This window comes from Salmo trutta, chromosome 14, assembly GCF_901001165.1.
Source record: "Salmo trutta chromosome 14, fSalTru1.1, whole genome shotgun sequence".
NCBI classification, from domain to species: domain Eukaryota; kingdom Metazoa; phylum Chordata; class Actinopteri; order Salmoniformes; family Salmonidae; genus Salmo; species Salmo trutta.
The window spans coordinates 10,081,019-10,103,665 of NC_042970.1; the positions used below are offsets into that span (position 1 = coordinate 10,081,019).

Consider the following 22,647-nt stretch of genomic DNA (forward strand, 5'->3'; position numbering starts at 1 on the left):
TTTTTCAACAGGACAATGACTCAAAACACACCTCCAGGCTGTGTAAGGGCTATTTGACCAAGGAGAGTGATGGAGTGCTGCATCAGATGACCTGGACTCCACAATCACCCGTCCTCAACCCAAGTGAGATGGTTTGGGATGAGTTGGAGTGAAGGAAAAGCATATGTTCAAACTCCTTCAAGACTGTTGGAAAAACATTCCTCATGAAGCTGGTTGAGAGAATGCCAAGAGTGTGCAAAGATGTCATCAAGGCAAAGGGTGGCTACTTTGAAGAATCTCAAATATTAAGTATATTTTGATTTGTTTAACACTTTTTTGGTTACTACATGATTCCATATGTGTTATTTCATAGTTTTGATGTCTTCACTATTATTCTACAATGTAGAAAATAGTAAAAATAAAGAAAAACCCTTGAATGAGTAGGTGTTTCCAAACTTTGGACTGGTACTGTATATAGTTGACACAATTCTCTGCCTCCTACCCCCTTCTCCTCCTCCTCCTCCTCCTCCTTCTCTGCCTCTCCTTGTCCTCCTCTCTTCCATCCTCTTCTCTCCTCTGCCTTCCTCCCCCTCCTATCCCTCTCCTTGTACTCCCCTCTTCCTCTCCTCTGCCTCCTCCTCTTCCTTACCTTGGCTTTCTTCATATCGTTGACCTCCTGCTGTAGTTTCTTCAGCTCTCGTTCATAGCGTCCCTGGTTCTTCAGTAGCCTAGCGTGTTCCTTCTGAGCCGCCTGTAGCTTCATCAGGTCTCTGTTCATCTCCTTTAGCCTCTTCTCATAATCTGACTTGATCCTGCTAGCCTTCTCCTCCGTGTAGTTCTCCATGGACACTAGAAAGGAGAGGACAGAGAGTGATGCTTATTAAAAGAGGTAGAGATGAAACTGTGTACATTACAGTATGTACAGGTTACCAAAAATATCAGGAAACACTTCAGTAAATGAGGGATACAAAGTATATTGAAAGCAGGTGATTCCACACAGATGTGGTTCCTGAGTTAAGAAATTAACATCTTACGGTCGTGTATAAAAATGCCCAGGTGCCCATTATTTTTGCTACCATGGCTAGAAGAAGAGATCTCAGTGACTTTGAAAGAGGGGTCTCAAAGGAACACAGGGGGTTTAAAGTGTGTGTGTGTGTGTGTGTGTGTGTGTGTGTGTGTGTGTGTGTGTGTGTGTGTGTGTGTGTGTGTGTGTGTGTGTGTGTGTGTGTGTGTGTGTCTCAGCCACCAGATCTCAACCCAATTGCACACTAATGGAAGATTCTGGAACAGCACCTGAGACAGCGTTTCCCACCACCATCAACAAAACACCAAATGATGGAATTTCTGGTGGAAGAATGGTGTCTCATCCCTCCAATAGAGTTCCAGACACTTGTAGAATCTATGCCACGGTGCACTGAAGCTGTTCTGGTGGTTCGTGGTGGCCCAACGCCCTATTAAGACACTATGTTACTAATAAAGCGCTGCTCTACCTTCTTAACAGCACTGTCAACAAGGCAGGTCCTACAGGCCTGGACTACTGTTCAGGTCAGGTGCAACAAAGACGGACTTAGGAAAATTGCAATTGGCTCAGAACAGGGCAGCACGGCTGGTCCTTGGATGTACACAGAGAGCAAACATTAATAATATGCATGTCAATCTCTCTCAAAGTAGAGGAGAGATTGACTTTATCACCACTTGTATTTATGAGAAGTGCTGACATGTTGAAAAGCACCGAGCTGTCTGTTTAAACTACTGGCACACAGCTCAGACAACCATGTATACCCCACAAGACATGCCACCAGAGGTCTGTTTAAACTACTGGCACACAGCTCAGACAACCATGTATACCCCACAAGACATGCCACCAGAGCAGAACAGACTATGGGAGGTGCACAGTACTACATAGAGCCATGACTACATGGAACTCTATTCCACATCAAGTAACTCATGCAAGTACTAAAATTTGATTTAAAAACAAATAAAAAAACACCGTATAGAACAGCGGGGACTGTGAAACAACACAAACATAGGCACAGACACATTCATACACACACACGATAACATACATACTATACACACACGTACACATGGATTTAGTGTTGTAGATATGTGGTAGTGGAGTAGGGGCCTGAGGGCCCACACTTAGTGTGTTGTAGATATGTGGTAGTGGAGTAGGGGCCTGAGGACACACACTTAGTGTGTTGTAGATATGTGGTAGTGGAGTAGGGGCCTGAGGGTACACACTTAGTGTGTTGTAGATATGTGGTAGTGGAGTAGGGGCCTGAGGGTACACGCTTAGTGTGTTGAGAATTCTGTAATGAATGTTTTGTAATGTTTTTTTAAATCATATAACTGCCTTAATTTTGCTGGACCCCAGGAAGAGTAGCTGCTAGCGAATGGGGATCCATAACAAATACAAATGTTGGTGTTTCCTTTATTTTGGTATTTACCTGTATCTATGTTGTGCTACAGCTGTGTCTTCCCCTACAACAAGACATCAATGAAGATCTCACATCCACGCTTACAATCACTCACTGATGTTGGGCAGTATGTACAGTACATTCTGCGTGCCTACATTACCCATAACTCACTGAGGTTGTGTAGTATTCTGTCTCTCTCCAGCTGTGTCTCTGTGACTGCGTGCCTACATTACCCATAACTCACTGAGGTTGTGTAGTATTCTGTCTCTCTCCAGCTGTGTGTCTCTGTGACTGCGTGCCTACATTACCCATAACTCACTGAGGTTGTGTAGTATTCTGTCTCTCTCCAGCTGTGTGTCTCTGTGACTGCGTGCCTACATTACCCATAACTCACTGAGGTTGTGTAGCACTATGCCTCTCTCCAGCTGTGTGTCTCTGTGACGGCGTGCCTACATTACCCATAACTCACTGAGGTATTTGTATTTATTATGGATCCCTATAAGCTGCTGCCAAGTTTATACAAATTAAAAACATAACAAAACATTCACAGATTTCACAACACACTGTGTACCCTCAGGCCCCTACTCCACGACTACCACATATCTACAGTACTAAATCCATGTGTATGTGTGTGTATAGTGCATATGTTATCGTGTGTGTGTGTGTGTGTGTGTGTGTGTGTGTGTGTGTGTGTGTGTGTGTGTGCCTGGTCCCTCTCCTTGTTCGGGCGACTTTCCGCGGTCGACGTCACCGGTCTTCTAGCCATCGCCGATCCACCTTTCATTTTCCATTTGTTTTGTCTTGTCTTCCCACACACCTGGTTTCAATTCCATCAATTACATGTTGTGTATTTAACCCTCTGTTCCCCCCATGTCCTTGTCCGGTATTGTTTTTTGTAAGTGCTTGTGCACGTTATGTCTGGTGTGCGTCGGGTTTTGTACCCATTTTTGATTGTTCTGTTTTCCGGTGGGTTTTTATTATTAAACTGCACCGTTGGAAACACAGTTTTTGCTCTCCTGTGTCTGACTTCTCTGCCGCCAGTACGCACCCCTTACAGAATGTGTCTGTGCCTATATTTGTGTTGCTTCACAGTCCCCGCTGTTCTATCTGTTTTTAAATCTACTGCTGCATCAGTTACCTGATGTGGAATAGAGTTCCATGTAGTCATGGCTCTATGTAGTACTGTGCACCTCCCATAGTCTATTCTGGAATTGAGGACCGTGAAGAGACATCTGGTGGCATGTCTTGTGGGGTATGCATGGGTGTCTGAGCTGTGTGCCAGTAGTTTAGACAGACAGCTCGGTGCATTCAACCTGTCAATACTTCTCACAAATACAAGTAGCGATACAGTCAATCTCTCCTCCACTTTGAGCCAGGAGAGAGTGACATGCATATTATTAATGTTAGTTCTCTGTGTACATCCAAGGGCCAGCTGTGCTACCCTGTTCTGAGCCAAAGTCATTTTTTGTGGCACCTGACCACAATGGCTGAACAGTAGTCAAGTTGTGACAAAACTAGGGCCTGTAGGACCTGCCTTGTTGATAGTGATTTTAAGAAGGCAGAGCAGCACTTTACTATGGACAGACTTCTCCCCATTTTAGCTACTACTGTATCAATATGTTTTGACCATGACAGTTTACAATCCAGGGTTACTCCAAGCAGTTTGGTCATCTCAACTTGCAACTTTAGTCATCTCAATTTCCACATTATTTATTACAAGATTTAGTTGAGGTTTAGGGTTTAGTGAATGTTTTGTCCCAAATACAATGCTTTTAGTTTTAGAAATATTTAGGGATAACTTAGTACTCTGTCTCTCTCCAGCTGTGTGTCTCTGTGACTGCGTGCCTACATTACCCATAACTTACTGAGATTGTGTAGTACTCTGTCCTTCTCCAGCTGTGTGTCTCTGTGACTGTGTGCCTACATAGACTGTAAACTCTCCTTCCAGACTCATATCAAACATCTCCAATCCAAAATCAAATCTAGAATCGGCTTTCTATTTCGCAACAAAGCCTCCTTCACTCACGCCGCCAAACTTACCCTAGTAAAACTGACTATCCTACCCATCCTCGACTTCGGCGATGTCATCTACAAAATAGCTTCCAATACTCTACTCAGCAAATTGGATGCAGTCTATCACAGTGCCATCTGTTTTGTTACCAAAGACCCATATACCACCCACCACTGTGATCTGTATGCTCTAGTCGGCTGGCCCTCGCTACATATTCGTCGCCAGACCCACTGGCTCCAGGTCATCTATAAGTCTTTGCTAGGTAAAGCTCCGCCTTATCTCAGCTCACTGGTCACGATAACAACACCCACCCTTAGCACGCGCTCCAGCAGGTATATCTCACTGGTCATCCCCAAAGCCAACACCTACTTTGGCCGCCTTTCCTTCCAGTTCTCTGCTGCCAGTGACTGGAACGAATTGCAAAAATTGCTGAAGCTGGAGACTTATAGTTCCCTCACTAACTTTAAACTTCAGCTATCTGAGCAGCTAACCGATCGCTGCAGCTGTACATAGTCCATCTGTAAATTGCCCACCCAATCTACCTACGTCATCCCCATATTGTTTTTATTTACTTTGCTGCTCTTTTGCACACCAGTATCTCTACTTACACACCATCATCTGCTCATCATCATCTGCACATCTATCACTCCAGTGTTAATCTGCTAAATTGTAATTACTTTGCTACTATGGCCTATTTATTGCCTTACCTCGCATGCCATTTGCACACACTGTATATAGACTTTCTTTTTTTCTATTGTGTTATTGACTGTACGCTTGTTTATTCCATGTGTAACTCTGTGTTGTTGTTTGTGTCGCACTGCTTTGCTTTATCTTGGCCAGGTCGCAGTTGTAAATGAGAACTTGTTCTCAACTAGCTTACCTGGTTAAATAAAGGTGAAATAGTATATATTTTTTTTAAACATTGCCCGTAACTCACTGAGATTGTGTAGTACTCTGTCTCTCTCCAGCTGTGTGTCTCTGATCTTGTTCTGCAGCAGGATGAGTTTCTCTTCATACTGTAGTTTGAGCTGCAGCAGTCTCTTCTGACTGTTCTCCAGCTCATCGATCAACTTCTGCTTGATCTCAATCTCACACGTCAGGTCTGCCAGATCCGCCTGGAAGTTAGCTGCAGGGGGTGAAAGGTCAGAGGGCACAGAGAGGTCAAGGGTCAAGAGGTGAAAGGTGAAAACTGTGGCTATCAGACAGACATGTTATAGTAGAATGGGGCAGTTGGGGATTTCAGTTGCTACCTAGGAAATACTGTAGCATACAGCCAAACAGAGGACAATATGGTACTTTCATTAGGTTAATGATGAAACCTATTCAATGATTTGGAATTGGGGAAATTTCTACCCCTCTTTGGGTAGTGTCATAGTTATCTTTCACTCACCTTTCTCATCAGAGTCAGAGTCTGAGTCCACCAGACTCTCATCACTGTCAAACTCATCTTCATCCTCCTCCTCCTCCTCCTCCTCGTCACACCCACTCTCCTCCTCCTGCAGAGGGGACATCCCGTCCTCTGTGTAGTTCTCTTCAGAGTCCATCTGCCCGTCCTGTCCGTTCTGCCCGTCCTGTCCGTTCTGCCCGTCCTGTCCGTTCTCATGAGAGGGAAGCTTCACTTGTTTCTTGGACCTCTTATCTTTCTCTGGGCTGTAAGTATAATATATGGCCAGGTGTCTGACTGGGACACACACAGAAGGCACCGCTCATAACAGCTGAGGCCCAATAAGCAGCTTTAGTTATTTGCCCCATCACCATGTGAATCTATTACAAATATGGATGACCATGTATTAGACCTGTATGGGCCTCTGATTTGATTTGGGACTCAACCAATAATCACACATTTTGTTTTGGGACTGTTGCCAAGTGGATATGGAGAGCACAGTTATTAGCAGAGACCTCTCTCCCTCTCTCTCTCTCTCGTCTTCCCCTCTCTCCCTGATTAGAAGTGAATTAGCCTGTTTTAACCTGTCACTTTGTCCCCGCTCCTCTCTCTCATTACATGGCAGTAGTCAGAGTGAGTACCTCTCTCATTACATGGCAGTAGTCAGAGTGAGTACCTCTCTCATTACATGGCAGTAGTCAGTGAGTACCTCTCTAATTACATGGCAGTAGTCAGAGTGAGTACCTCTCTCATTACATGGCAGTAGTCAGTGAGTACCTCTCATTACATGGCAGTAGTCAGAGTGAGTACCTCTCTCATTACATGGCAGTAGTCAGTGAGTACCTCTCTAATTACATGGCAGTAGTCAGTGAGTACCTCTCTAATTACATGGCAGTAGTCAGTGAGTACCTCTCTAATTACATGGCAGTAGTCAGAGTGAGTACCTCTCTCATTACATGGCAGTAGTCAGAGAGTACCTCTCTCATTACATGGCAGTAGTCAGAGTGAGTAACTCTCTCATTACATGTCAGTAGTCAGAGTGAGTACCTCACTCATTACATGGCAGTAGTCAGAGTGAGCAACTCTCTCATTACATGTCAGTAGTCAGAGTGAGTACCTCCCTCATTACATGGCAGTAGTCAGTGAGTACCTCTCTCATTACATGGCAGTAGCCAGTGAGTGCCTCTCTCATTACATGACAGTAGTCAGTGAGTACCTCTCTCATCACATGGCAGTAGCCAGTGAGTACCTCTCTCATTACATGACAGTAGTCAGTGAGTACCTCTCATTACATGGCAGTAGTCAGTGAGTACCTCTCTCATCACATGGCAGTAGCCAGTGAGTACCTCTCTCATTACATGGCAGTAGTCAGTGAGTACCTCTCATTACATGGCAGTAGTCAGTGAGTACCTCTCTCATCACATGGCAGTAGTCAGTGAGTACCTCTCTCATTACATGACAGTAGTCAGTGAGTACCTCTCTAATTACATGGCAGTAGTCAGTGAGTACCTCTCTCATCACATGGCAGTAGCCAGTGAGTACCTCTCTCATTACATGACAGTAGTCAGTGAGTACCTCTCTAATTACATGGCAGTAGTCAGTGAGTACCTCTCTCATTACATGACAGTAGCCAGTGAGTACCTCTCTCATTACATTACAGTAGTCAGTGAGTACCTCTCTCATTACATGACAGTAGTCAGTGAGTACCTCTCTAATTACATGGCAGTAGTCAGTGAGTACCTCTCTCATCACATGGCAGTAGCCAGTGAGTACCTCTCTCATTACATGACAGTAGTCAGTGAGTACCTCTCTAATTACATGGCAGTAGTCAGTGAGTACCTCTCTCATTACATGACAGTAGCCAGTGAGTACCTCTCTCATTACATTACAGTAGTCAGTGAGTACCTCTCTCATTACATGACAGTAGTCAGTGAGTACCTCTCTAATTACATAGCAGTAGTCAGTGAGTACCTCTCTCATTACATAGCAGTAGTCAGTGAGTACCTCTCTCATTACATAGCAGTAGTCAGTGAATACCTCTCTCATTACATTGCAGTAGTCAGTGAGTACCTCTCATTACATGGCAGTAGTCAGTGAGTACCTCTCTAATTACATGGCAGTAGTCAGAGAGTACCTCTCTAATTACATGGCAGTAGTCAGTGAGTACCTCTCTAATTACATGGCAGTAGTCAGTGAGTACCTCTCTAATTACATGGCAGTAGTCAGTGAGTACCTCTCTAATTACATGGCAGTAGTCAGTGAGTAAGAGCGGCTTGTCTCAGTTCCAACATCACCACTAGGGATGTGGTGGTCACGAAATTTCATCAGCCGTTGATTGCCAAGCAAATAACTGTCGGTCTCACAGTAATTAACCATTAATTAACATAAACACATTAAGCATCTCCTGGTTTCCACACACAGCCTACAAACCACTGATGCAGACCTTTGGAACATCTACATTTTAAAAAGTCTAATAAATCCATGTAATATAGCCTACACCTTCACAATAAATCCATTATTTATTTTAGACAGGTCTAAAGAAGCATGATATGAAGAAAATGTAGTCTATTTCAGAAGAACAGAATAGCATATTCTGAGTTGTCCTCATGTTAGGTCCTGATCTGGCTATGGCAAACGGCTGTGGGCTACACTCGTTCATTTAGCAAACAAGATTTGGTTAGAATTCCGTGGCATTATTTTATATTATGAAGAGTACAATTGAACAAGCTGAATAAAATAGAAAGGATATTTTCTCCAAACGATTTGAGGGGTGTGCACATGCGTGTAATCTGTGTTGAGTGGTTAATAAATAAATAGGTACTTCCTATATGCTATATGCTTAAAGTTATTAATGTAACTTTAGTTGTTCTACAAACGTTGGGCTATATGTTTTGATCTTTAATACATTGTAACGCTGCATGATGAGACTAATGATGATTTGAAAAAAGTAGTTTGAAAGGTATGAGCTCTGTTTTGTTTTTTTACGCAGGTTGTAGACACTACATCAGTCTCTCATTCACAATTTGACAAGCACTTGATAATGCCTAGAATTTTCACGGCGGCATTCCCTTTGTGTGGCCGTGATGCACCCTAAAAAAATCCCTGCCTAATGCGGCCAGCGGCCGTTGTGCGCTTCTCCCTGAATGTTGCACGCTCCATCACGTGATCTGGTCTTTCTCACAGGCTACAAGTGAAGACAGACACATCGGGGATGCAACTGCGTGCGTCCTTATCCAATTCCGAGTTGCATATTAAAGATATTGGAAGCACTGTCCACATTTACTTTTCGTCAGCCAACAATATGAGTAGGCATAACGAACAGCAAAAGCACTAGCCTATGTCAATCTACTATCCCCCATAGTACAAAAGTTGACTTATTCTATTCTTTGCGAGAAATTAATATTCCAAACATAGTCTGGGACAGTTGTGGGATGCGATAGATCCCAAATTAATACAACCACTAGCATCACAAAAACTTTTTAACTTAATGTGGCTGACGCAACAGATCAGAACGTTTAGCTTAAAATGTTGATAAACTATTAGGCCGAATGTTCCATTAGCGGAAAACACCATTATCAAAAGTGACCGCAACTGCTATTATACATGTAATGCTTTTATTGTAAAGGTGCATTTTTATGGTGAAAATGTTCTGCTTATATATACCAGTTAGGCTCTACATCCCTTGTAAAGCAGATTAATGTGCTTCATTTTAAGAAATTATTTGGCCACTTTAGTTGGGATAGAAACCTTATCAAAACATATAGGCCTATGGACTAGGCTACATGAGGTGTGCGACTATGATTAGAAAAAGTTGCAAAAAAAAGGCATTGTTTGTTATGCTAGTCATCATTCACAAGTGATAGGCTAATATTGTCACCAATCAGACTATTCTTGATTTAATCTTGTCTTTACATATACAAAATATTATATGTCTGAAATTTGTTTTGATTTAGAATGGATCATTATCATGCACCTGTATCGAAACAGGGTCAGCAGGGGGAAAGATACATGTCATCTATGCACTTAAATAACGAATGGAGGACGCTTTTCCTGTGGTTCATTTTCATGCCAGCCAGGTAGGCTATACTCCTGTTGTAAAGATAAGCAGTGTGCTTAACATTAGGGAAGTTGAGAAATAAATATAGTAGGCCTAGCCTATAGAAAGCTGATCCTCCTCTTTTTAGTATAGGCCATCACTCTATTTTCTCACATAATTGCATAGCCTATAGAAATGTTGCTCATGGGCTCACATGAAGTGTTTGATTAGATTTTACATTACATTTGCATTGATGTCATAGTGGTTAGAGGGACAATAGAGTGCTGAGTACCAGGCAGTTAGCTAGTTTGGTTGGCTACTAATGACCATCAGCAGCATCAGAGCTTGGAGAAGCCTAATTAACATGACTAAACGGTTTGACTGCTTCATGACTCGTGACCGCTAGTGTGGCGGTCATACGGTCACCAACAACAGCACTAATCACTACCCTACACTACCATCCTGGCCCCATTCCAATCCCATTTACTATCTGAATAGAAATGGGATTAAGCCCAATCCTGTACCCTCTAATGCTGTCAACAGTAGTCTCCGCTCTTCTCCTCCCCCTCCCCTATTCTCGTCCTCTCACCTCATCCTCCTCTGTCTCCTCTCCTTCTTCTTCAGCCTCTCAATGTCCATCTTAGCTCGGCGAATCACGTCCGTCATCTCCGCCTCCATTGACAGGGAATGGGGAGAGGAGCCTAAGGGGTGTGGCCCGAGGGTGGAGCCATGGGAGGAGGAAGGGAACGGCGAGCGGGAGGAGAGACGAGTCACACTGCGACGAAGACACTCGTTCATCGCCTCACTCTCCAGAAGCTTGGATCTGAGAAGAGGGGGGGAAGAGAGGGGGAAGAGAGGAGGAAGAGGAGGGTGGGGAGAAAGAGAGAGAGAGAGCGAGAGAAAGATAAAGAGAGAGAGAGAAAGCGAGAGAGAGATAAAGAGAGAGAGAGAAAGCGAGAGAGAAAGCCAAACAGATGTCATTAGTCAAACTTTACAGTTACCGCCTCCATCGCCTCATGTTTCAGCATGATAGTGCAAGGCCCAACGTCGCAAGGATCTGTACACAATTCCTGGATGCTGAAAATGTCCCAGTTCTTCCATGGCCTACATACTCAGACATGTCACCCATTGAGCATGTTTGGGATGCTCTGGGTCCACGCGTACGACAGCGTGTTCCAGTTCCCGCCAATATCCAGCAACTTCGCGCAGCCATTGAAAAGGAGTGGAAGAACATTCCACAGGCCACAATCAACAGCCTGATCAACTCTATGTGAAGGAGATGTGTTGTGCTGCATGAGGCAAATGGTGGTCACACCAGATACTGACTGGTTTTCTGATCCTACCTTTTTTAAAAGATATTTGTTACCAACAGATGCATATCTGTATTCCCAGTAATGTGAAATCAATAGATTAGGACCAAATTAATTTATTTCACTTGACTGATTTCCTTGAACTGTAACTCAGTAAAATATTTTAAATTGTTGCATGTTAAGTTTATATTTTTGTTCAGTGTAGAACAACAACAACAAAACTATGAACTGAAGTACAGTAACAGCAAAACAGAAACTCAGTGAATTGCTTTGCCCTTTGACCTCCATAATGATGTCTTATGGTCCAGTCCCAAAGAAACAGTGGCTATAGAGTCAGACCCAGACCCACTCAGTGTAAAGTTCATTATAGTCCCAGTGGAGTTATAACCCCTAACAAACTCTTACCTGAGCTCCTCAACCTCTCTGATGTAGTTCTGGATCAGAGCACCAATCTCCTCGTTGCCCTCACCTAGAGGTCAGAAGGTCAGAGTTCACAGTGAGACATTAGCGGTTAACACTTCTTAACTACATGCAATGGTCTGTGTCAGAAAATGTTACTAGCTGTCAAATCCTTGTTACCTCATTTCCTCTCAAAGCTCATCGGAGGAGAAGGTCTGAGGGAGGGACCTTGGATCCTCTCCTCCAATGAGCTTTGAAAGGGAGGTGTAGAAATGAAGTAAAGAAGGGCGGGGAAGCAAGGATCTGAGTAACGTTTTCAGACAGCTACAATCTTCAACGACCATTGGACAGTGTGTGCGTTGTCTCTCTTGGTCTTACCTGACTTGGCGAGGAGCGCGGTGACGTCGTTGGCGAGGAGCGTGGTGACGCGTGTGTTGAGGTGGTCGATGGTCTCCTGCATAGCTTTGACTCTCATGCGTTGCGTGTCGTTCTCTCTCTGTAACATAGAGTTTTCCTGGAACAGATCACTGAAGCCCTCCACGCCATCCTCACCCATCACACGCTTACCCTAGGGAGGAGGCAATACACATACAGGAAGATATTATCTCAGCCAATGAACATACAGAACAATGCCATTTCATCCAATCAACAAACAGGATATTGATTTTTATATCACCTCAAGCATTTTGCTGGTAAAAATTCCCATTTTCCATTTTATTTCTGTACTCACTGGACGCCAACACCTCAGCCAATCATAAATCAGACTACTTTATTGCAGCCAATCACATGGCAGACAACTTCCTTTCAGTCTCTGACTCGGATCCCTCCCTCCCTCTATCCCACCTTCCTTCCTACCTCCTTCCCTCCCTCACTTCGTCCCTCCCTCCTTCCTTCCCCCCTCCTCTCCTCACCCCTTTATACTCCATCAGTTCCATCTGTAGCCTGGCGATCTCAGCCCTGAGAGCAGATATCTGCTGACTGGTCTTGTCCTGGTTCACCATCACCTTGTTCTTGATGTTCCTGGCTCTATTAGCATACTTCAGTGTGTTCAGGGTCTCCATGAAGTCCCGGTCCGACGGACTCACACACGCTATCATCACCGTACGACTGGAGAGGAGAGGGAAAACATTACACACGCTATCATCACCGTACGACTGGAGAGGAGAGGGAAAACATTACACACGCTATCATCACCGTACGACTGGAGAGGAGAGGGAAAACATTACACACGCTATCATCACCGTACGACTGGAGAGGAGAGGGAAAACATTACACACGCTATCATCACCGTACGACTGGAGAGGAGAGGGAAAACATTACACACACTATCATCACCGTACGACTGGAGAGGAGAGGGAAAACATTACACACGCTATCATCACCGTACGACTGGAGAGGAGAGGGAAAACATTACACACGCTATCATCACCGTACGACTGGAGAGGAGAGGGAAAACATTACACACGCTATCATCACCGTACGACTGGAGAGGAGAGGGAAAACATTACACACGCTATCATCACCGTACGACTGGAGAGGAGAGGGAAAACATTACACACGCTATCATCACCGTACGACTGGAGAGGAGAGGGAAAACATTACACACACTATCATCACCGTACGACTGGAGAGGAGAGGGAAAACATTACACACGCTATCATCACCGTACGACTGGAGAGGAGAGGGAAAACATTACACACGCTATCATCACCGTACGACTGGAGAGGAGAGGGAAAACATTACACACGCTATCATCACCGTACGACTGGAGAGGAGAGGGAAAACATTACACACGCTATCATCACCGTACGACTGGAGAGGAGAGGGAAAACATTACACACGCTATCATCACCGTACGACTGGAGAGGAGAGGGAAAACATTACACACGCTGTCATCACCATACGACTGGAGAGGAGAGGGAAAACATTACACACGCTATCATCACCGTACGACTGGAGAGGAGAGGGAAAACATTACACACGCTATAAAGACTGGTGAGGCACAAGCCTGTGTGTGTCGATGTGTGTGTGCGTTACCTGTTTCCTCCCAGTGAGTCCTGTAGAAGACGTGTCAGTTTAGAGTCTCTGTATGGAACATGTCCTCCTTTCTTAGCCTGGTCCCCCAGAGCACTGATCACATTCCCCAAGGCCAGCTAGAACACACACACACAACCATCATCACGTTTCTCAGCACCAGTTAGAACACACACATCATCAGCATCATCATCATCATCACGTAGTGTACTCCTCACCAGTCCACAGTTGATGGATATGCCTTCTCGTGCCCTCTCTCCTGTCGCTCCGGTGCGTTTCAGTCTCTCTGATCCAGCCAAGTCCACAAAGTGAAACTTGGCCATCAGAGTCTCGTATTCAGGCTTGGCTATAGACCCTCCATCTCCTCCTCCTACACCGTTCAGCTCTGCGTTCACCTCACCGTTCACCTCTCCGTTCATCTCTCCATTCACCTCTCCGTTCAACTCTGCATTCACCTCTCCGTTCAACTCTGCATTCACACTTCCATTCTCCTGGAGAGAGACAGAGAGAGAGACAGAGAGAGAGACAGAGAGACAGAGAGACAGAGAGAGAGAGAGAGAGAGAGACAGAGAGACAGAGAGAGAGAGACAGAGAGAGACACAGAGAGAGACAGAGAGACAGAGAGAGACAGAGAGAGACACAGAGAGAGAGAGACAGAGAGAGAGACAGACAGACAGACAGACAGACAGACAGACAGACAGACAGACAGACAGTGACAACAGTTATCACCATGTTTTATTACTACTGTATAACTGTTCTGACTCTACTCTGATATGTTCATCTTTCAGCTTTTCACTCCTCTTTTACCCTCTTCTACCTCTACTTTGTCTCATTCATTCTGCCTCTCCCTCAGTCAATACATCCCTCCCTACCTACCTCCCTCCCTCCCTACCTCCCTCCCTCCCTCCCTCCCTACCTCCCTACCTCCCTCCCTCCCTCCCTCCCTCCATCCCTACCTCCCTCCCTCCCCTACCTCCCTCCCTCCCTCCCTCCCTCCCTACCTACCTCCCTCCCTCCCTACCTCCTACCTCCCTACCTCCCTACCTCCCTCCCCCTACCTCCCTACCTACCTCCCTCCCTCCCTCCATCCCTCCCTCCCTCCCTCCCTCCCTCCCTCCCTACCTCCCTCCCTCCCTCCCTCCCTCCCTACCTCAGTTTGTTGGCAGACTCTCATCTGACAGAGGTTGATGGTGAAGATGGCGTGAGACCTGGAACTGGACGCATTCATCTGTGTACTGGCCGTGGTTCGGGACAACGCTCCCAACTTCAGACATTGTAAAAGCTAGAAAACACCACACGCAAGTACACCGTCAAAACTGACATACACACATACTTATTGTTAGTGCTATACACACACACCTCTTCCTCAGAGTGGACGAGTCGTGAGGTGACTCCGCTGGTGTAGATGGAACCGCTGCCGTCCTCGTGGATCTTAATATTAGACTTCCTGTTCTTACAGTCTGGGTCTCTGGCTCCGTCAAACAGATCAAGGATCTCCTCATTGTACAGCTGGAACACACACACACACAGACAGACAGACAGACAGACAGACAGACAGACAGACAGACAGACAGACAGACAGACAGACAGACAGACAGACAGACAGACAGACAGACAGACAGACAGACAGACAGACAGACAGACAGACAGACAGACAGACAGACAGACAGACAGACAGACAGACAGACAGACAGACAGACAGACAGACAGACAGACAGACAGACAGACAGACAGACAGACAGACAGACAGACAGACAGACAGACAGACAGACAGACAGACAGACAGACAGACAGACAGAGAGTGATGAAAGGGCAAAGATCAGGCTGTAGCACATAACCTCTGACCTCCAGGAAGCAATAGGGTTAAAGGTCAGGAGAGGTCAAGAGACAGCTCAGCACACACACACACACACACTCTCTTTAACCCTAGCCTGATCAATGTCTGTTTATCATCCATACTGATAATCCAATGACCTACAGCTGAACTAATGAGAGAGAGAGAGAGAGAGAGAGAAAGGAGAGAGGAAGAGAAAGAGATAGGGAGAGACAGGTAGAGGCAAATTGATATGGAGAGAGGGAGAGAGACAGGGGGAGAGAGAGAGAGAGACATAAAAGGATAGACAGAGAAAAAGAGATGGAGATGGAGATGATTTTAGCAGAGATAGCCATCTGTAAGTGAATCAGGTTACATTAGCTGTCTATTACTGTAGTCCGATCCCTAGAGAGAAGACAGAATATAGGCCTAGCTGACAGGCTGACAAATACACACCATTACTACCCCCCCCTCCCCACAACACATGATAACATTACCCCACAACACCTCATACAATACATTCAACAGGCATACCAATGATATGACAATTTCCCTGATGATGCTTCAGACACACACAGAGAAGGCTGTGAGAGACACTAAGCAGAGAAACACAGTGTGTACCAGGCACCTCTTGTCACACAGCCAGTTAAAGTCTTTAAAACATATCAGCTCATGTCTCCCACACTTCTATGTGTGTGTGTGTGTGTGTGTGTGTGTGTGTGTGTGTGTGTGTGTGTGTGTGTGTGTGTGTGTGTGTGTGTGAGAGAGAGAGAGAGAGAGAGAGAGAGAGAGAGTGTCGGGGTTCTCATTCTGGGTAATATCACAGCTAACGACTAACATCAGTCAGGCACCAGAACCCATAATCCACTGGGTTTCCTGTTAATCTGTCATCACAATGTCACTTCCTGTAGCATCACCAGGGCTGATCGGTGCATGCCCTTCACATCTGGTTCAGGTTAACATTGCCTCACACACACAAAGACACACAACGCACACAAACATGCACACAGCCAATCAATCAAAGGCAAGAATGACCAATGACAATAGACAATGCATCCCTGGAGGACAAGATGTTATTCTAGACCGCTTTCATCCCCTCTGCCACCTTTCACAGGGGACTGGATGGGTGGCCCAAGTGTTACTATGGCAATGCCATAGTGTACGTAGGGGTCTGTGTGTGTGTGTGTGTGTGTGTGTGTGTGTGTGTGTGTGTGTGTGTGTGTGTGTGTGTGTGTGTGTGTGTGTGTGTGTGTGTTCTTACCTCTAGGAACTGTGCACTAACTTTAAACTCAGGAGGATGTGTGCCCTGCTGCCGTGCCTGTGTCTTCCTCTCCTGGATGCCCAGGAACAGATGGTGAACTGCCCGTGGAATAATGCCTTGCTCCTCCTCCTGCACGTTCACATCAAACCCCGTCCCCATGGTGTACGTCTTCCCTGAGCCCGTCTGGAAACAGAGACAGACAAGAGTGTGCCAAGCTGTCATCAAGGCAAAGGGTGACTACTTTGAAGAATCTTAAATATAAAAAATATATTTTGATTTGTTTAACACTTTTTTGTTTACTTCATGATTCCATGTGTGTTATTTCATAGTTTTGATGTCTTCACTATTATTCTACAATGTAGAAAATAGTAAAAGTAAAGAAAAACCCTTGAATGAGTTGGTGTGTTCAAACTTTTGACTAGTACTGTATGTATTTTGTTCTTGCCAGAGAAGGAACAGATTCCTACTGTGATAAGTCAGATTTCTCTGTGTGGCTGTTCCATAAACAACCACATAACAGTGATTACAAATAGACCAGTGTTTCCCAAACTCAGTCCTGGGGACCCCAAACGGTACATGTTTTGGTTTTTGCCCGAGCACTTACATAGCTGATTCAAATAATCAAAGCTTAATGATGAGTTGATTATTTGAATCAGTTGTGTAGTGCTCGGGCAAAAACCAAAACATGTACCCTTTGGGGTCCTCAGGACTGAGTTTGGGAAACACTGAAATAGACCCTTCTTTGAAATAGACATAATTATTAGAATCTGTCCTTGTATGGATGCATACACTAAGTTGATGTATTTAGGAGTGTATCCATAGGTAATCCAGAGGTAAACATTGGGGCCCTCAAGGCACTCTTTGATGGAGTTGTGTATTCATATATTTGTATCTGTCTCTCTGTCTTACTGTACCTGTCCGTAGGCGAACACAGTAGCATTGTATCCATCGAAGCAGCCCTCGATGAGTTTGTGGACACAAGCAGCATAGATCTGTTTCTGTGCCGAATCGATGTCGAACACAAAGTCGTACGTGAAGGCCTTGTCTTTACCCAGCAACACCTGGGGTTCCCCAGGGGTCACAAGTGTACACATGTGACAGCCCTCGATCTTCTCCTTCACCATCTGGGGACGGATCCTACACAGAACAGGACAAGAAAGAGGGGTTACAAATAGTGTTCATCATGGTTAATCTATGCGTAAAAGTTTAAAAACATTGTTCCATAACAATACAGGAGAGACCCACGGTCAACTAGACCAGTGGTTCCCAAACAGGGGGGAGTGAAGGGTCGGCAGTGGGGGGCGTGGATATACAGTGACGTCGGAAAGTATTCAGACCCCTTGACTTTTTCCACATTTTGTTACGTTACAGCCAGAAACTCAAATAGATTAAATAAAATAAAAATACTCAGCAATCTACACACAATACCCCATAATGACAAAGCAAAAACAGTTTTTTAGACATTTTTGCAAATGTATTAAAAATAAAAAACAGAAATATATTTCAGATTCTTCAAAGTAGCCACCCTTTGCCTTGATGGCAGCTTTGCACATTCTTAGAGTTCTCTTAACCAGCTTCATTAGGAATGCTTTTCCAACAGTCTTGAAGGAGTTCCCACATATGCTGAGCACCTGTTGGCTGCTTTTCCATCACTCTGCGGTCCAACTCATCCCAAACCATCTCAATTGGGTTGAGGTATGAAGATTGTGGAGGCCAGGTTATCTGATGCAGCACGCCATCACTCCATCACTCTCCTTCTTGGTCAAATAGCCCTTACACAGCCTGGAGGTGTGCTTTGGGTCATTGTCCTGTTGAAAAACAAATGATAGTCCCACTAAGCTCAAACCAGATGGGATGGCGTATCGCTGCAGAATGCTGTGGTAGCCATGCTAGTGTGCCTTGAATTCTAAATAAATCACTGACAGTGTCACCAGCAAAGCACCCCTACACCATCACACCTCCTCCTCCATGCTTCACGGTGGGAACCACACATGCATCTGTTCACAAAGACACAGAGGTTGGAACCAAAAATCGCAAATTCGGACTCATCAGACCAAAGCACAAATTTTACTGGTCTAATGTCCATTGCTTGTGTTTCTTGGACAAAGCAAGTCTCTTCTTCTTATTGGTGTCCTTTAGTAGTGATTTCTTTGCAGTAATTCAATCATGAAGGCCTGATTCACCTCTGAACAGTTGATGTTGAGATGTGTCTGTTACTTGAACTCTGTAAAGCATTTATTTGGGCTGCAATCTGAGGTGCAGTTAACTCTAATGAAATCCTCTGCAGCAGAGGTAACTCTGGGTCTTCCATTCCTGTGGCGGTCCTCATGAGAGCCAGTTTCATCATAGCGCTTGATGGTTTTTGCGACTGCACTTGAAGAAACTTTCAAAGTTCTTGAAATTTTCCAGATTGACTGACCTGTTAATTGAAATGCATTCCAGGTGACTACCTCATGAAGCTGGTTGACAGAATGCCATGAGTGTGCAAAGCTGTCTACAAAAAGTAGCTACTTTGAAGAATCTCAAATATAAAATATATTTTGATTTGTTTAACACTTTTTTGGTTACTACATGATTCCATATGTTTTATTTCATAGTTTTGATGTCTTCACTATTATTCTACAATGTAGAAAATAGTATAAATAAAGAAAAACCCTTGAATGAGTAGGTGTGTGCAAACTTTTGATTGGTACTGTATATATATGTCACGTCTTGACCATAGAAGCTTTTATTTTCTATGGTAGAGTAGGTCAGGGCGTGACGTGGTTGCATCTAGTTTTGATTTTCTATGTTGTCATTTTCTTGTTTCTGTATTTCTATGTTGTTGTTTTTTGGGATGATCTCCAATTAGAGGCCATTGTTGTCTCTAATTGGAGATCCTACTTAAGTAGTTGTTTTTCCCACCTGGGTTTGTGGGAGATTGTATTTTGAGTTAGTGTATGTTGCACCTCTTCGTCACAGTTTGTTGTTTTTGTTCATTAGTTTATTTGTATATCTTGCATAGTTTCACAGTTATAATAAAATGTGGAACGCTACACACGCTGCACCTTGGTCCCATTCTTCAGACAGCCGTGACAGAATCTCCCACCACCAAAGGACCAAGCAGCGTGGTCAGGACAAATGGACATGGGAGGAAATCCTGGATGGGAAAGGACCCTGGAGGCAGGCCGGGGAGTATCGCCGTCCGAAGGAGGAGATTAAAGCAGCGAGAGCAGAGCGGCGACGATACGAGGAACTAACACGGCAACGAAGGAAGCACGAGAGGCAGCCCCAAGAAAATGTTTTTGGGGGGGGCACACGGGTTGGTCGGCGAAGCCGAGGGGTGAGTCTGAGAGCGAAGAGGAATATTGGGAGCGACTGAGCGAGGAGTACTGTGAGATAGTGGAGGGGGGTGATGAGAGAGCTGTTGGTTTGGCGTAGTATGTACGGCATTTTCCCTGAGGAGCGGGTTAGCCGTCAGATGCCACCTGAGTCAGCTCCCCGTACTCATCCCGAGAAGTGTGTTAAAGTTCCGCTACAAATGAGGCCGGCTATACGCACCATGTCTCCAGTGCGCATTCACAGCCCGGTACGTCCTGTGCCAACTCTCCGTACTCACCGTGGGGAGCGTGTGACCTGTCAGGCACCATGTTTTGCGGTGATACGCACCATGTCTCCAGTGCGCATTCACAGCCCGGTACGTCCTGTGCCAACTCTCCGTACTCACCGCGGGGAGCGTGTGACCTGTCAGGCACCATGTTTTGCGGTGATACGCACGGTGTCTCCAGTGCGCATTCACAGCCCAGTGCGTCCTGTGCCAGCGCCCCGCACTTGCCGGGTTAAAGTGAGCATCCAGCCAGGACGGATTGTGCCAGCCCTACGCTCCAGACCTCCAGTGCGCCTCCACAGCCCAGTACGCCCTGTTCCTGCTCCCCGCACTCGCCCTGAGGTGCGTGTTACCAGTCTGGCGCCACCTGTGCAAGCCTCACGCATCAGGCCTCCAGTGCGCCTGCCCAGTCCGGGGAGTCCTGTTCCTGCTCCCCGTACTCACCCTGAAGTGCGTGTCACCAGTCTGGGGCCACCTGTCCTGGCTCCACGCACTAGGCCTCCAGTGAGTTTCTCCAGTCCAGTGTGTCCTGTTCCTGCTCCCCGCACTCGCCCTGAGGTGCGTGTTACCAGTCTGGCACCACCTGTGCCAGCCCCACGCATCAGGCCTCCAGTGCGCATTCCCAGTCCAGAGCTTCCAGCGACAGTTCCCAGTCCAGAGCTTCCGGCGACAGTTCCCAGTCCAGAGCTTCCGGTGACAGTTCCCAGTCCAGAGCTTCCGGCGACGGCCTACAGTGCAGAACCTCCCGAGACGGCCCACAGTCCGGAACCTCCCGAGATGGCCCACAGTCCGGAACCTCCCGAGACCGCCCACAGTCCGGAACCTCCCGAGAGGGCCCCCAGTCAAGAGCCTCCGGCGACGTCCTCCAGTCCGGAGCCTCCGGCGACGTCCTCCAGTCCGGAGCCTCCGGCGGCAGTCTGCAGTCCGGAGCCTCTGGCGATGAACCACGGTCCGGTTCCTCCTCCGACGATCCACAGTCTGGTGACACAAAAGTGGAGGGATCAGCGGGAGAAGCGGGGGCTATGCCCTGAACCGGAGCCGCCTCCTATGATGCTGGATTCGCAGGAAGAGAGGGTTCGCCGTCCTGCACCCGAGCCGCCTCCTATGCTGGCAGATAAGCAGGATGAGAGGATTCTTTATCCCGCACCAGAACCGCCTCCGATACAGGAGGATCCGCGGGAGGAGAAGGTTCTTCGTCCTGCACCAGAGCCGCCACCGACATTAGACACCCACCCTAACCCTCCATTTTTGTTAAATTCGTTTGTTCGATGTTTTGCGTTCGAAGTCCGCACCTTTGGGGGGGGTACTGTCACGTCCTGACCATAGAAGCTTTTATTTTCTATGGTAGAGTAGGTCAGGGCGTGACGGGGTTGCGTCTAGTTTTGATTTTCTATGTTGTCATGTTCTTTCTGTTTTTCTATGTTATTTTTTGGGGGATGATCTCCAATTAGAGGCAGCTGGTCATCATTGTCTCTAATTGGAGATCATACTTAAATAGTTGTTTTTCCCACCTGGGTTTGTGGGAGATTGTATTTTGAGTTAGTGTATGTTGCACCTCTTCGTCACAGTTTGTTGTTTTTGTTCATTAGTTTATTTGTATATCTTGCATAGTTTCACAGTTATAATAAAATGTGGAACGCTACACACGCTGCACCTTGGTCCCATTCTTCAGACAGCCGTGACAATATATATATTTTCTTTTAAGGAACTCAGTCCGGCTTTAAAGTCACTTTTAAAAGTTGTAATAGTAGAATGAACAAGGTGCAATTTCTAAATTGGGTAGTTCATCATCAGTTCCTCTTGTCATGTTAGTCATTGCATAACTTAGAGAGATATTTATAACTGGTCAGAAATGTCCAGATCAACTAGCCCATGTCAGCTAACAATTTTGATTTATTTCGATTTTTTAACCCATTGATATTGTCATAATTTTTTTGTCACTCAAATATTACATGAATACACATTAGACATGACAAAATATATAGAATTGCAATAAATGTTTCTTTAAAACGGCAACATTTTCTTTGCACCCCATGACAAAATGTGTAGAATTGCAGGAAATAAGATTGAAACCTGCTAAATTCTCTCCACCAACAAGAGGGTTGCGAACAGTTTGTGTCATGCTCCACAATGCTGGGGGGAAGGGGGGGGGGGGGGGGGGGTTCTTGGGAACTCTTGGAGTAGACTATGCAGATTCAGCTAATCACTTTAATCTGGTCTAATCCATGACCAAGCAAAACACAGTGGTGTATCTCCCACTAACCTCATAACACCCTCAGGAAATACTCCTACCCATAGAGACACACTCACTCACACACACACACACACACCACACACACCACACACACACACACACACACACACACACACACACACACACACACAGACTCACACACATATACACACACACACAC

At 45.7% G+C, this 22,647-nt stretch overlaps 1 protein-coding gene across 1 annotated transcript in view; it reads right to left on the minus strand.

Annotated features, from left to right (window-relative positions):
- LOC115207365 (kinesin-like protein KIF21B) overlaps window positions 1-22,647 on the minus strand; it is a gene marked incomplete in the record, with an annotated part of 100,143 nt that overhangs the window by 31,260 nt on the left and 46,236 nt on the right. The window contains 13 exon segments of the mRNA XM_029774388.1: window positions 629-828; window positions 5,348-5,536; window positions 5,801-6,060; window positions 10,420-10,653; window positions 11,546-11,609; window positions 11,918-12,107; window positions 12,451-12,646; window positions 13,577-13,692; window positions 13,792-14,064; window positions 14,724-14,855; window positions 14,933-15,082; window positions 16,648-16,830; window positions 17,562-17,784. Of these exon segments, the coding sequence (XP_029630248.1) occupies window positions 629-828; window positions 5,348-5,536; window positions 5,801-6,060; window positions 10,420-10,653; window positions 11,546-11,609; window positions 11,918-12,107; window positions 12,451-12,646; window positions 13,577-13,692; window positions 13,792-14,064; window positions 14,724-14,855; window positions 14,933-15,082; window positions 16,648-16,830; window positions 17,562-17,784 (2,410 nt within the window).